Here is a 15,959-nt window from a genome sequence, read left to right on the forward strand (position 1 = left end):
CTGTCTGTCTGTCTCTCTCTCACACATACACACACATGGCCTGAGCTCAGGTTCAAAGCACTAGCATGCTCTCTTTCCCCCATCAAACTTCCTAATAATTCTGTCCTGAAAAAGCCAGTTCCTTGGTAATGAGCCCAACCTCACACACATGGAGCCCACAGAAGCTCTGCACAGACCCTCCAACTTTCACCCGCTCCTCAAGCCCCTCTTTCCCTCCATTTTAGACAACCCCTTCCCCTGTCCTCAGCCCCAGCCTCCCAATCCCATCGCCACCATCCAGCTCCATTTCCCCTGCAGAAAGGCTGCCCTGTTGTGGGGACTGGCAGAGTCCATCTCCTCACATAAAGGCTCAGTGAGGCCTGGACACACTGGAATCCAGACAGAATGGAATTTCTCCCTATTTTCTTTACAGCTGAGAAAACACACACAAACACAAGAGCATATTTATTACGAAATTTCTATCCCAAAGTTTGTCTTGAAAAAAAAAGAAGAAGAAATAAAATTAATTTCTCTGCCCACAACCCTTCCCCCCCGCCCACCACCACCACCGCCAATGCCCACTCCCTGCCCTTTTCATTCCTGGCCGAAGCCAGGGAGAAAAACAGAGCAAACCCAAGCCCCACAGAGAACCACTGCTTCCCGGACAATGTCAGGCTTGTTCAGAGAGCGAGGGAAGAAACACAACTCCGAAAACATACAGAGAACTTCCCAGTGAAGGGTGTTCTGAGGGAAGAAGAACAGGCGGCCTTCTGTCTGGACACGCTTTCCCTGAGGCTCTAGGAAGAGAGGGCCCTGCAAGTCTAGCCCCCTCCTCACAGAGGAGGAGACACCTGACCGTTTTAGCCTCCGGAGAAATAGTTCTTGGCTGTGTCGGATCACACTGGGCCTGAGGAAAAGGCCCCTCACGAGCCAGAACCTGGAGTCCCAGAGATTTTTTTTTTTTTAAAGGCAGCTTCTAAGGAGAAAAATCCCTCAGAAGCTAGGGGCTGCTTCTTAAGCCTTTGGAATTTTCCAGACTTCCTACTCATCCTACGCCTCACACTTTCATCTCTGAGCCCCCAGCAGCACCCACACAGACAACCCTTTCATCCCTCAGGTGCCTGCTGTACGTGGAATGAATGAAGGATAGCTGTGGAAAGATCACTCAAATGACAAGCTAAGGGACTTCCTGGTGGTCCATTGGCTAAGACTCCACAATCCCAGTGCAGGGGGCCTGGGTTCAATCCCTGGTCGGGGAACTAGATCGCACATGCCACAAATAAAGATCCTGTATGCTGCAACTGAGACCCAGCACAGCCAAATTAAAAATATATCAGTTCAGTTCAGTTCAATCACTCGTGTCCGACTCTTTGCGACCCCATGAACTTCAGCACACCAGGCCTCCCTGTCCATCACCAACTCCCAGAGTTTACCCAAATGCATGTCCACTATATATATATATATATATATACATCTAAAAAAAAAAACTTTTTTAGAAGAATGACAGACTAGGGTCACCCACGAGGGTCCCCAGAGTCTTGGCCCTACCCACTCCCTTCCCCACATTCTAGGGGTGGGAACCTCAGAGCCTCTCATCCTCAAATCCATCCAGCCACAGCTGATGGTGACTGAGCCAACAGAGACTCCTACTGGGTCATCAGACGCTGACAGAGTCCAGGTCAGGGGCGCTGGCTGCAGCCTCAGTTGGGCATTGCACTCAGCCTGTGAAAGCTCCCTTCCTGTCTTTAGGGCACGTGTCCTGGGGTGCAAGTCACAAGTGTCCGCAGTGTGACTACATACTCTCTAGCCAGCAGTGCCCTGGCCACATTTTAGAACATTCTAGGGAGCTTTTAAAATGTCTGAGGACCAGGCTGAAGCCCAGGTGATGTCAGTGTGTAGCCAATTTGAGAACCATCCCTCTGGTTGATCTCTTGTAAATTCAGATGGGTCTTCTTGAGGCCTGAGTACTCTGGCCCGCTCAGAGTCAGGGTTCCAGTTACGCAGGGGGTTCCCTTTACGTTTTGCCATCACAGATCAGTATACTTTCCGGGACAGTTTTCCAACAGATGACAGTAAGGAAAGTTTGTTTTCTCTAATTCATATGAAGTCATTGTTTGGGCCAACAGGGGTTGCTTCAAGGGTCCTGGGCTGTCATTTCTCTCATGGTGCTAGTGATAAAGAACTTGCCTGCTAATGCAGGAGATGTAAGAGAGGCAGGTTCAAGCCCTTGGTTAAGAAGACCCCCGGGGGAGAGAATGGCAACACACAGTATTCTTGCCTGGAGAACCCCATGGACAGAGGAGCCTGACAGGCTACAGTCCATAGGGTCACAGGGTCAGACGTGACTGAATCGACTTAGCACATATCCCACGGAGCAATCTGGGTGAGCATCCTTCCCCTGACTTGAATGAGACCCCTGAATTGTGCCCCAAATCTTGGTACATTCTCTGTCCAAAAACACACAGGTTCCTGAATTTGGAGTTGATGGCAAGTTCAGAGTTTATCAAGGAGATAGGGTAACTCGGGTCACTTTTCTGGGCCTGGGGAACTGTGTTAGGCAGGGTTCTCCAGAGAAACAGAACTATTTGGTTGTGCATATACATATAGAAAGAGATTTATTCTAAGGAATTGGCTCACATGATTGTGAAGGGTTTTGGCAAGCTAACAAATTGGCTTAGATGGTAAAGAATCTGCCTGCAATGTAGGAAACCCAGGTTCAGTCCCTGGGTCGGGAAGATCCCCTGGAGGAAGAAGTGGCAACCCATTCCAGTATCCTCACCTGGAGAATTCCATGGACAGAGGAGCCTGGTGGACTACAGAGCATAAGGTTGCAAAGAGTTGGACACAACTCAGTGACTAACACTTTCACTTGGCAAGCTGGAGAGCCAGGAGAGCCAGGGTATGAAGCCTTGAAACCAAGAAGCGATGTTTCTGTTTAAGTCTGAAGGCAGTTTGGTGAGCATCAGGCAAAAGACATTATCTCTTTTAGGGAAGGGTCAGCCATTTGGGGCAAAAATGTGGGCCTTCAATTGATTAGGTGAGGCCCACCCCCATTGGCAGAGCAATCTGCTCCACTTAGTCTGCCAATTTAAATGTTCATCTCTTCCCAAGACACCCTCACAGACACACCCAGAATAATAGTTGACCAAATATTTGAGCACCTCATGGATCAGGCAAATTGACACATAAAATCAACCATCACAGGGATCCTTTAGGATGAGACTTTACTGGTTAGAAGATGAGAGGTTCCCTAGAAAACGCAGGAGGAGATAAATTTAATTACAGCCTCACACTGGTAATTAAACTGAGGAATCCATGAAGGTTTTGTGAGGACAGGATTCTTGGGGAAGATATCGCTCAGATCACAATGCAGCCTCCTTATAGGTTTTTTTTTTTTTTTTCAATAAAACCTCATTTTTCTTTGCACATAGGTGAGATAAACAGTAGATCAGCTGAGGATATTTTATAATCCTTAATGTGTGTGTGTGTTTATACACTAAGTTGCTCATTCGTGTCCAACTCTTTATAGCCTTTTAGATAAATATCTGTTGTTTTATTTAATCACAAAAGCTATACAGGCTTATCATAGACACTTTATAAAACATGAAAAAAAAATCCAAAGTGCAAAATAAAATTATCCATAAAGCCATTGTTCAAGTATAATCATTATCACTTTTTTAAAATTAGCCTCCTTCTCTTGATGTGATTTCAGATCCATGGATGAGGACTTTATCACACTTGTCATGTGACACGTGGCCCTCCACCTCACCGTATCTGAACCTCTGAATGACATCTCTGTTCCCCTCTCTTCCAGGTGAACTATGACCACTTTACTCTTGGTGTTTGTGACTCTGAGGGTCATCACAGCAGCCATCTCAGTAGAAGTTTCAGGTGAGGACATCCCCGTGTGTCTCATTTACCCGGCAGGCACTGAGGACTGGACTCGGGGGTTGGAGACCAAGCCTGGCACTGATAGTCCTGGTGCTTGATCTGGGCCATCACTTTAGAGGCCCCCCTCTCTGACTCTCCCACAGCCCCAACATTCCCTAAAAGTAAGGAATTGTAGGGCCAGTGATATGTGTCCACCCTGCTCTATTCTCCCTCTGGGTACCCAGGACGCCCAGAATTCCCTGTCCAGCTGGACCCAAGTCATTTCCAGGGCTGCATGGTTTGCTCCTCTGGGTCCATCCTTCCATGAAAGGACCACCCACCATCGCCAGTCTGAGCCACCAGAAGGCCAGCGGGAGAGGTGAAGGGGTGGCTGTTCGGGTGTGGACAGAGCTGGGTTGTGAGGGCCTGGATAAATACAGACCCTTCACAGTGCAGAGCTGTGAGGGAAGAAAAGGGGTCCTGATTCCCTCTCCTCCAGCGTGGCCACCACATCCCAATGCAAAACTCTAAGGGATCCAAGAATTCTAAATTTGAATCTGGTTTTTCATTTGGAAAGGTATCATTGTCAAATAAGAAGATAGAACAATTTTAAAAATAATTTATTGGTCTATTGGCTTGATTTATAGCTTTTAAATATTTAGACATATGATCCATGAGTCTCCACTTGTACTCTTTCCCTGAGACCCTTGAATACCCAGCTGGCTATACCCTGGGGTGATTTGCCCACATAGGCCAACCATTTCATGAGGGTTGGTTGAGAGCTTTAAAAACTGCAGAGCTAGGTGCTGCTGTCACTTCCAGTTGTCCCTGGAGAACCGTGTGTGCGTGATCAGTCAGTGCAGTATTGTCTGACTCTTTGTGACCCCATGGACTGTAGCCCACCAGGTTCCTCTGTCCATAGGATTCTCTAGGCAAGAATACTGGAGTGGATTGCCACACACGCCTTCAGAGGATCTTCCTGACCCAGGGACTGAACCTGAGTCTCTTATGTCTCCTGCATCGGCAGGTGGGTTCTTTACCACTAGTGCCACCTGGGAGGAACCTGCCCTGGAGAGCTACCACCACTAAAACCATGCTGTGTCCTGTGCTAGGGCGGAGCCTCAGAGGGATATTTCTGTGAAGGGCCTGCTAGTGACCCCCCAGGATATCAAAAGGTTAGGGCTGGACCCCAAACATTCCTGGCTCCCTCTTTCTTGCCTTGCTATGTATCTGTCACTCACAAATATCTGAAACATTTTTATGGTCAACCTGCAGGCTCTCCTGGAAAAAAAAGTTCAATAAGTGTATGACTGTTCATAAAAGTGCTGTTTTTTCAAAGGCTCTTTCTTTCCAATACCAGGAAGATTTTTGACTTCTAACAGAATTTGCAAACTCTCTGCATCTTCCCTATCAATACCATCTAGGTTTGTTGTTGTTGTTGTTGTTTTAATGGAGTCTAATCATATCCCAACCCACCCCAGGCTGACTCTTTGCAGACTTAAATGTCTGATCTTCTCTGATGCCTCTCCAACTAGGCCCCTGAGCTCCCAACAACAGAACAGAATGACTAGTCCTTCTGCAAGGTCAGGATGGAGCCCAAAGCAGACCTCCTTAAGTGTTTGATATTTTTATATCTTAGCTTTACAAGTTGTATAAATTTTTTCTTCCCCATAGTAATTTTTTCTTGATGTTGTTCAGTCACTAAGTCATGTCTGACTCTTTGCTACCCCATGGACTGCAGCATGCCAGGCTTCTCTGTTCTTCACTATCTACCAGAGTTTGCTCAGACTCATGTCCCTTGAGTTGGTGATGCCATCCAACCATCTCAACCTCTGTCATCCCCTTCTCCTCCTGCCTTCAGTCTTTCCCAGCGTCAGGGTCTTTTCCAGTGAGTCAGCTCTTCACATCAGGTGGCCAAAGTATTGGAGCTTCTCCCCCAAAGTAACTTTTTACCGATTTTTGAGTCAAGCTGTCACTCCAGAAAGATGGGTTCTGTTTATCCCATGGCTTGGCATCACCTAGGGTACCCCAGTTTGAGAAACAAAGAGGTACACCTGTGAATTTCCCAGTGGCCTCCTCTGCAATCCTTTCTGGCTCCATAGTTCCCATCTTGAGGCACAGAGACCAGGGGGTCTTGAGGAAGCTGCTCTGGAAAGGGAATTCCATATGACACAGGAGGCTTCCCCAGCACCAGCACAGACATTGTCATTTCCAGAAGGACTGACAGAGAGGCTGGGTGGTCCTCTCTGGGCACTAACGGCTCTGTCTCCTGCCCCATGTCTCCCTGCACAGAACCTGACAACTCGCTGAGTGTCAGCATCCCTGAACCGTCCCCGCTGCGGGTCCTCCTGGGGAGCTCCCTCACCATCCCCTGCTACTTCATCGACCCCATGCACCCCGTGACCACCGCCCCCTCCACCGCCCCCCTTGCCCCAAGAATCAAGTGGAGCCGCATTTCCAAGGAGAAGGAGGTGGTGCTGCTGGTGGCCACTGAAGGGCGGGTGCGGGTCAACAGCGCCTACCAAGACAAGGTCACGCTGCCCAACTACCCCGCCATCCCCAGCGACGCCACCCTGGAAATCCAGAACATGCGCTCCAATGACTCCGGGATCTATCGCTGCGAGGTGATGCACGGCATCGAGGACAGCCAGGCCACCCTAGAGGTCGTGGTAAAAGGTGAGAGCCTGACTGGGGGGACCCTGCTTCACCTACAGAAAGAACCAGAATGCCATCCTCACTGGTGGGCACCCAGGCTGGCTGGCTTGCAAACCCCAGCTCCTCCTCCTGCCAGTTTGCACCTCGGTTGAGTTACTTAACTTCAGTTGCTTCCTCTGTAACACGAAGCTAGTAACATCACTCTCACTGGACTCTGAGTGAATTAAATACTCCGTGGCCACAGTCACATGTAATGAATGACAATCTGTGCTTCCCAACAATCCTGTGATTCGATTGCTTTGTGATCATCCCCATTTTACAGACAAGCAAACTGAGGTTAAGTGACTTGCCTGAAGTTTCCCAGGAAGGGAGCCAGAGCATCTCCTGACTCTCCACCCAGATGTCTTTTCCTTCCTCCACCTCCAGTTCCAGAAGCCAAAGAAAGGGATGAGGACTTTCTGGTCCCCTGCCCTCAATGGACTAAGGAATATGCTTGTGTTCTTGGTAGGCTTCAGGACTTCAGCCAGCACCATGTTTTTCCTGTTGGGTTGTTGTTGTTCATTTGCTCAGTTCTGTCCAACTCTTCCCAACCCCATGGACTGCAGCATGCCAGGCTTAGAGAAGCCTTCACTATCTCCTGGAGTTTGCTCAAACTCGTGTCCATTGAGTTGATGATGCCATCCAGCCATCTCATCCTCTGTTTCCCCCTTCTCCTCCTGTCTTCAATCTTTCCCAGCATCAGTGTCTTTTCCAGTGAGTTGACTTTTCACATCAGGTGGCCAGAGTATTAAAGCTTCAGCTCCAGCATCAGTCCTTCCAATGAATATTCAGGGTTGATTTCCTTTAGGATTGACTGGTTTAATCTCCTTTCTGTCCAAGGGATTCTCAAGAGTCTTCTCCACCCCTACAATTCGAAAGCATTGATTCTTTGGTGCTCAGCACTCTCTGAAAGGCAGTCTGCTCCTACCTATGCCTTAAACAAGACTCTCACTGGGATGGCCCTGGGCTGAGGGGGCATCTTTCTGCAAAGCAAATATGGGGTCCTGGAATGACATGAAAAATTATGAGGAAGGCAGATTTTGATCCAAGTCAAATAACCTGATTATCAGAATTATCACAGGTTTCCAAAAAGATGCCTTATAAGGTAATGAGCTCCCTGTTAATAGAAATGTTCTAGCAAAGGCAGAAGCACCCCATGCAGATATGGAGCTGGGATTCACCCATCAGCTGGAGGCCCAGCCCAGATGTCTCTATGCCCCCTTGACTCTCCCTGATTCTATAAGGGCCTGGATGAGGGGAGGCTGCACTGACCTGCCCTCTCGCTCTCCTGTGTCTTGCAGGCATCGTGTTCCATTACAGAGCCATCTCCACGCGCTACACCCTGGACTTTGACAGGGCGCAGCGGGCCTGCCTGCAGAACAGCGCCATCATCGCCACACCCGAGCAGCTGCAGGCCGCCTATGAGGACGGCTTCCACCAGTGCGACGCCGGCTGGCTGGCCGATCAGACTGTGAGGTGAGCCCCGGGGCCACCATCGGAGTGGAGTGGGAGACGGACTGGAACGCCGACCAGCACTGAGCTGGTGCCAGCCTGATGACACCAAGGCCAGCCTGGGCTGGGGCTAGACAGATGCCTTGGCCAGTTCGAGGTCAGGTCCCAAATCCTTGGTCCTCTGTCCTGTGGTGGATGAGTGATCACTAGCAGCATAGCTCTACGTGAGCATTTTCTCCATGCAAATTATACATCATTATTCTTCCTACTCATTTTTCCCTTTACATCTTTTTTAAATTTTGGTGTTTACATATTTTTGTGAACCACTTTCTATTCTGTTTTTAATAGGGCAAGACACATGTAAATTAAGCTTTTTGGTTCATTTTCCCTGAGCACAGCTGCTAAGGAATGGGTGGGTTGCCCAGCAAGACAGACAGAGCCTTAGAGGGCAATCATGTGAGCAAGCCTGTAAAAGCAAGATGAGACAATTCATTCGAGGTGGATCAAAGCTCCAAATGCAAAAGCCAGAACCACAAAGCCACAAGAAGAAAACAAAGGGAAATAGCTCTGTAATCTTGGGATAGGCAAAAGATCTCAGGATAAAAAAAGCCATTAACCATTAAAAAAAAAAGGCAAGGTGATTCAACAGCCTAGCATAGTGCAAGAGACCACACCTCAGATACAAGAGGTACTTATATACCTCAAACCCCAGTTTTGATACTTAGAGGCTGTGTGACCTTGAACAAGTTGCTTAACATCTCTGGCCCCCACTTTCTTATAGTTTAGAGTGGTTATAGCACCTCCTTCTTAGGTTGATGTGAGACTCCAATGATACAGAGCAAAGTTCAGCAAACTATGGCTTATGGGTCAAGTCCAACCCACTCCTTGATTCTGTAAACAAAGTTTTATGGGAACACAGCCCCGCTTGTTATTTTGTCTGTGGTTGCTTCGTTTGCACTAGGATGGCAAGGTTGAGTGGTGGTTCACAGTGGAGACCCTCTGGCCTGCAAGACCTGAAACATTTACTGTCCATCCTTTTACAGAAAAGGTTTGCAAGCCCCTGATAGAACATGTTTGGTACCAATAAATATTTAGTAAAAGGCGCCGCTTTCTGTCACCAATAGTGATGAAAACCTCCATCTCAATAAAGCTGGGAAAAATCTGTAGAAACAAGTAGCCCACAGATCTCAGCAGATCCCAGCAAACACATCAGTAAGTCACCGCTTCCTCCCACAAGCGAGGAGGGTACAAGGACACAGGTCACCGGGCCCCTCCGTCCCCCGAGTGTCACATCCCTGCCTTGGGTTCCCGGTAGGTATCCCATCCACACGCCGAGGGAAGGTTGCTATGGAGACAAGGACGAGTTTCCGGGCGTGAGAACCTACGGCATCCGGGACACCAACGAAACCTATGACGTGTACTGCTTCGCGGAGGAGATGGAGGGTGAGGCCGCCCCGCCCTCCCACGAGCCCCCACCCAGCCCCTTCTTCCTGCCGACTCTCGGGGTCACGCGGGCCTCCTCTTGGGCAGGGCGCTAATCCAGGATACCATACCCTACCTCGATATCCCTCCCAAGTCCCCATCCTACCCCTGAAATACAGATACGTGGGACCAGGGCTTTCCCCAGTTAAAGACCAAACTCAGAGGAACCTGGGGATCTCCCTGGGGACTCAGGGCAGACGTGGGAAGGAGTTCCTTACCCTCCTGGCTGTGTCTTCTGCAGGCGAGGTCTTCTATGCAACATCCCCGGAGAAGTTCACCTTCCAAGAGGCAGCCAACGAGTGCCGGCGGCTGGGCGCCCGGCTGGCCACCACGGGCCAACTCTACCTGGCCTGGCAGGGTGGCATGGACATGTGCAGCGCCGGCTGGCTGGCTGACCGCAGCGTGCGATACCCCATCTCCAAGGCCCGGCCTAACTGCGGGGGCAACCTCCTGGGAGTGAGGACCGTCTACCTGCACGCCAACCAGACGGGCTACCCTGACCCTTCATCCCGCTATGACGCCATCTGCTACACAGGTGGGTTTGGGCTGGAGGCATTTCGGTGGGGAGCATGCCACCGAAATGGGGACCCAGAGGATGAAATCTTAGAATGGGGAGTTGGGTTTTACCTCCTTCAAGGGTCCACTGGGTACCTGAACCCCATGTCTTGGCACCCCCTATTTTCATGGATTCCTCGGGAAGCTAGAATCACTGCAGCCTGCAGTGTACCCAGTCCTATCTCATCAGCCCAGAACTGGGGGGAAACATGATATTCAGAGACTGTTTTCTCAAGTTTGAATCACGTCTCTGCCACTCACTCCTGGACAGCTGTGACAAAGTCAAGGCCCTGGAGCGTCACTTTCCTTATCTGTCTAATGGGAAGATGTGGGGGCCTGACTTGAGACTGTGCGCCACAGGAGGGCGCTGTGATCCACCCTTTTTTAAATTTTAAAAGTATTTTTTAATTGAAGGATAATTGCTCTACAGAATTGAGTTGCTTTCTGTCAAACAATCAGCCATAGGTATACACATGTCCCCTCCCTCTTGAGCCTCCCTCCCACCTTCCTCTCTGCAGTTACCCTTTTTAATTGAATTCACTTCAAAATGAGGGCCATAGTGTTACTTAAGAGTGGGAAAAAGGTTTTGACAAGGACTTTATTGTGAACATTTAGACTAAAACTTTTTTAAAAGTTTGTATCCTGTATTTTACACTGTCTAGGGTTATTTGTGCAAAAATAATTAGAATTACCCCCAAAAGCTTCTCTTCACTTTTCAATATTCCCACCACCCTTTTTGCAGTTGTAGCATCCTCATGAATGCTCTCTTTATTCATTACTAAGTGGCTCATTTGTTCATGACTGAGGCAGGCAGTTCTCTCACTTTCATCAATTTCATGAGCTCCTGCATCTTTGGGAAGATTTTTTCGTTTCTCTTTCTAATTGATTTACATTGTCCCATTGGCTAGTTCTAACATCAGAGGCTCAGCAGGTGCTCACAAGATAGGTAAGGAAGCAACTGGCTGGCATTACTCAGGAAGGGATATTGGAATAAGATGGTTTTAATAAACAGTGAGCTGATTGGTCAGGGTCTTGTGCTATGGTGACTGCATATTCTTGCAATCTAGGGAACTCCTATAATAAATACTCAAGCCATTGAGGTCTCCAGCAATGGACCCAGCCAGGTGCCTGGCACACAGTAGGTGCTTTCTTTTCTTAGCAGAGGAGGGGAGCATCTGATATTCATCTCCATCAGGCCAGCCCCAGGCCAAGCACTAATGCCTGTCTCTGCCCCCTGCCCCAGGTGAAGACTTTGTGGACATCCCAGAAAGCTTTTTCGGGGTGGGCGGTGAGGAGGACATCACCATCCAGACGGTGACCTGGCCTGACGTGGAGCTGCCCCTGCCCCGAAATATCACCGAGGGTGAAGCCCGAGGCAGCGTGATCCTCACGGCAAAGCCCGACTTTGAAGTCTCCCCCACCGCCCCGGAACCCGAGGAGCCTTTCACGTTTGTCCCTGAAGTAAGGGCCACTGCATTCCCCGAAGTAGAGAACAGGACTGAAGAGGCCACCCGGCCCTGGGCCTTTCCCAGAGAGTCCACCCCCGGCCTGGGAGCCCCCACGGCCTTCACCAGCGAGGACCTCGTCGTGCAGGTGACCTTAGCCCCAGGTGCGGCTGAGGTCCCTGGGCAGCCACGACTGCCAGGGGGTAAGTGTCCGCTGCTCAAGGGGCTGCATCCAGGGCTGGGGAAAGGGCTTGGTCTGGGGTCTTCTGTGTGCGGTGCAGGAAGTGCTCAGTCATTCCGTCATGTCCGACTCCTTGCGACCCCACAGACTGTGCCCGCCAGGCTCCTCTGTCCGTGGAATTCTCCAGGCAAGGATCCTGGAGTGGGTTGCCATTTCCCTTCTCCGGGGGATCTTCCCAACCTAGGGAATCGAACCTGCGTCTCCTGCACTGGCAGGCAGATTCTTTACCACTGAGCCACCTGGGTGGAGGTTCTTCTGTACTTTCAACTTCACCTGGGATGTGAGACAAGTGTCCCTCCCCTCAGACTCAGCTCTCCTCACTTGTGAAACAAGAAACAAAGGGGATCGGCCACACCACTGGTGCTCACGCTCTTTTATGGGTGTGCGGCTCTTTGTCACAAAGCATTTCCTTCAAATGAAGTCAGAGATAAAAACCAAAGAATGTATCAACAGGCAGAGGTGAAGGGCAAAGGAAAACCGGGGCTCTTCTGCCCATGGGCCCTCCTTGCCCCAACAGGCACTTCTGCAGAATAGAGCTGCTGAACTCGGCTGCAGTAGGTACCCTCAGGGCTTCTCACAACACTGGCCCTCCAGAACAGAGGTCTGCAGACTGTGGTCCATGGACCAAACCTAGCTGTAGCCCATGTTCAGTTCTTCTGTGGCCCATGAACTGAGAATTAAAAAGCTTTTTAAGTAGTTGAGGGGGAAAGTCCAAAGAAAATAACATTTTGTGATGTATTGTGAAAATTATATAAAATTCAAATTTTAATGTCCACAAATAAAGTTTGACTGGAACAAAGTCACACCCATTTGGTAACATGTTGTCTGTAGCCATTTAGGGCCGTTTAGGGCTATCAGGGTGGGATCAAGTAGATGTACAAAACCCATTTAGCCCACAAAGTCTGAAATGTGTTCTATCAGGCTTTTTCCAGAAAATGTTTGCCACCTCGGTTCTGGGATGGTGTTGTTTCAGGTGCTCAATAAATGTCTGGATGGGGACTTCCCTGGCAGTCCAGTGGTTAAGACTCTGCACTTCCAATGAATGAAGCGTGGCTTCAATCCCTGGTCAGGGAACTAAGATCCCACATGCCAGGTGCCAAAAAATAAATAAATATTTGAATAATTGGGATGTCACATCACATGGAACTTGGCTGTTTCCAAAACTCGAGTCCATGAATAGGAAAGACGTACTGGGGTGGCCTCCAGCAGGACCTTGGTAGTGTCTCCACTGGGGGTGGGGCAGATGGCCACCACCATCCACCTTCACTCCCATGATGCACCAAGTGAGATGTCAGCCTGAATCACGCAGGTAAATACAGTATGTTGAGAAGGAAGAATTGCTTAGAAGTTTGAGGGTAAGGCCGACAATAACTGTGTCCCGGGTTGGCTCAGGGCTGGAGAGACCCTCACTCCCTCCACGTGGCTGCCACCCATAAAGGTGCCAATGGAGAGGTGAGCATCTAACACAGGACAGGATAAGAATGTAGGGGAGACTCAGATTAGGAATCCATCTACAACTGGATGTAAACTGACCAGACACCCAGGGAAGTATCAAAAACCAATGTGTGTCCAGTTAAATGCAACAGGGGAGGCAGAGTGAGTGGGGGTTCATGCACAGGCTGTGCCCTGTGCTCATGCCCCGACATATACCCAGTGCACCAGCACAAACTCTTGCAGCTATTTTCAGGAGGACCACCTACCCCCTGAACCCGGGACTTTGGGCCAAGTGGAAGAAAGGCAGTGGTTTGATAGATTTGTTTGATGTTTTTCTTTGTCCTTCTCTGTGTTTTCTAAATGCTCTGCAGTGATCACTTATTCTTTTTATACTAAGAGCGAGTGCCTTTGTTTTCAAGAGTCTGGGGACAAATGAGCAGCCTTGGAGTGAGGAAGCCAGAATGAAGGGTTGGGGACACCCATGGCAGAAGGTTCCTAGAAGGCTTTCTCGGGAAGGTGAATTTCAGGAGCAGTTTGAACGAGCAGAGATACCAACTTGACAAGGAATCAGATGGGGAATAGAAAAGGAAGGAGGGGATGAAAAGAGGTCATTCCTCAAGGAGCCAGGGCTCCTTCCACACCTGCAAAGCCTTGAGAACCAGGTACCACGGACGTTGGCATTGTGGCCCTTGGTCCATGCCCTGATCCTGACCTGTCTCACCTCTGCCTCTCCTCCCCACCCAGGAGTCGTGTTCCACTACCGCCCGGGCTCCTCCCGCTACTCGCTGACCTTTGAGGAGGCCAAGCAGGCCTGCCTGCGCACCGGGGCCATCATCGCCTCGCCCGAGCAGCTCCAGGCCGCCTATGAAGCAGGCTACGAGCAGTGTGACGCCGGCTGGCTGCAGGACCAGACAGTCAGGTGACAGACGAGCTGGGCTCCCCTGCCAGTCCAAACCCCACCGTGCGAGGTCAGGCTTGGGGAGCCTGAGCCTGCGGCACCCACCACACTATGTGCTCTGTTAATTAGTGGCTCCTGGCTGACCCCTTAATTTCTCCCCCAGAACCAAAACGTATTCCGAGAGGGCAGGAATGGGTCCCAGGAGACATTAACTCCTTGGTCATATCTCCTCAAAAAACATATTGAGAGCTCCTTGTCAAGCCCCCCAGTCCTCATCAGCCTGACCCTTCCATGCCGTGGGCTTTCTTCTGAAGCCAGGAATCCCTCAGTGGCCCCCAGGCGGCCCCATCCCCAGCTGCACAGGGAACATGTTGCATGAGAGATTCCTTCCTGTTTTTTTGTTTTTGTTTTTTTTTGGCTGCACTGGGTCTTCACTGCTGCTTGTGGACCTCCTCTAGTTGTGGCAAGTGGGGGCTACTCTGTAGTTACCGTGGCAGTCTTCTCACTGTGGTGGCTTCTCTCATTGCGTAGCATGGGCTTCAGGGTGTGTGGCTTCAGTGGTTGCAGTGCATGGGCTCAGTAATTGTGCCTCATGGGCTTAGTTGCCCCACAGCATGTGGGATCTTCCCAGACCAGGGATTGAACCCGTGTCCCCTGCATTGGCAGGCAGATTCTTAACCACTGGCACACCAGGGAAGTCCTCCTTCCTGGTTTGAACCCTTCAGGAGACCTGCCGGCCTCACCCTGGGGCCCCGCATCCCCAGTTTTCTAGAACAAGCTCTCACCCGCCCCTCCCACCTCCCCTGCAGATACCCCATTGTGAGCCCGCGGACCCCCTGTGTGGGTGACAAGGACAGCAGCCCGGGGGTCCGGACCTACGGCGTGCGGCCACCATCAGAAACCTACGATGTCTACTGCTACGTGGACAGACTCGAGGGTACAGGCCCTGTTCTCACATTTCGGGCTGAGGAAGGGTGAGGGGACTGATGCGGAGATGCAGAGGAGGGGGAATCCACCTAGTCCCGTTCTCACCTGAGCAGGCAGCCAGGAAAGGATCCTATTTAAGAAAGAAGGCCTTCCCAGTCCCTCTCTCAGTTCAGGCCCCTTGTCTGCCTCTAAGATGATTCATGTGGATTCCCCAGCATTGCAAGGAACCATTGGTTTCTTGAAAAAGCAGTAAGTTCTATAGATAAATGAATTAATTTACTTGTACCAGAAAATGTTATATGCACCTTCTGCCTCATTGAGAGTCTCAATGCCCATGAACAAATCAAAGACTCTGAGAAGTCCTGCATTAAAAAAAAAAAAAAACCAACCTCTTCAACTCTGCTTAACCAAGCATCATCCAAGCTTAATGAAACATAGACCCTTTCTTTGGTCTTATTTCTTATCATTTCAATTAAAATCACCAAATTACTGTCCCACTGAATGCAATCTTGGAAATGCTGACATTCTGGGGAGATTTCAACACTGTCACTCACTTGTTTGGGGACCTGGGCAAGTTACTTAACCACTCTAGGCCTCAGTTTCCTCATCTATAAAATGGAGCTGATTTATGCTTATATCAGAGACTTCACTGAATATTAAATGAGATGTGCATGAAAAGTGCCTGGTATAAGCAGGTATTCAATAAATGTGAAATTCCTCCCCCCAGATCAGACACAGACCCCAGTATTGTTCTGGGTGTTGGGACTCCAACCCCTAAGAGTGGCCACAGGCCCCGCTCCCTGAGTTCACAGGATGCGGATGGGGCCACAGGTCCATAGCATTCAGTGCTCCATGATTAAGTGCTGAGGTTTAGGGGAGCACGGGATGCCCAGGAGTGCCTCTCTTAGACAGAAGAGGGGGTGCCTACATGTGACTGGAGAATCCAGAGAGAAAGAAGGGAAGTTGTTCTCATGGAGAGTGA

At 49.9% G+C, this 15,959-nt stretch overlaps 1 protein-coding gene across 4 annotated transcripts in view; it reads left to right on the forward strand.

Moving 5' to 3' along the window:
• The window catches only part of ACAN (aggrecan), a 69,417-nt gene that overhangs the window by 25,118 nt on the left and 28,340 nt on the right, over window positions 1-15,959 (forward strand). For 2 of the 4 annotated variants that reach the window (XM_070358236.1, XM_070358238.1), the window contains exons 2-10: window positions 3,794-3,870; window positions 4,772-4,876; window positions 6,142-6,525; window positions 7,845-8,019; window positions 9,311-9,438; window positions 9,719-10,012; window positions 11,276-11,680; window positions 13,897-14,071; window positions 14,860-14,987. In XM_070358236.1, the coding sequence (XP_070214337.1) occupies window positions 3,801-3,870; window positions 4,772-4,876; window positions 6,142-6,525; window positions 7,845-8,019; window positions 9,311-9,438; window positions 9,719-10,012; window positions 11,276-11,680; window positions 13,897-14,071; window positions 14,860-14,987 (1,864 nt within the window). In that variant the 5' untranslated portion in view covers window positions 3,794-3,800. The remainder of the gene's footprint in view (window positions 1-3,793; window positions 3,871-4,771; window positions 4,877-6,141; window positions 6,526-7,844; window positions 8,020-9,310; window positions 9,439-9,718; window positions 10,013-11,275; window positions 11,681-13,896; window positions 14,072-14,859; window positions 14,988-15,959) is intronic. The other 2 variants (XM_070358237.1, XM_070358240.1) reach the window with 1 other exon arrangement.

Source organism: Bos mutus, chromosome 21 (assembly GCF_027580195.1).
Source record: "Bos mutus isolate GX-2022 chromosome 21, NWIPB_WYAK_1.1, whole genome shotgun sequence".
In the NCBI taxonomy this organism is placed as follows: domain Eukaryota; kingdom Metazoa; phylum Chordata; class Mammalia; order Artiodactyla; family Bovidae; genus Bos; species Bos mutus.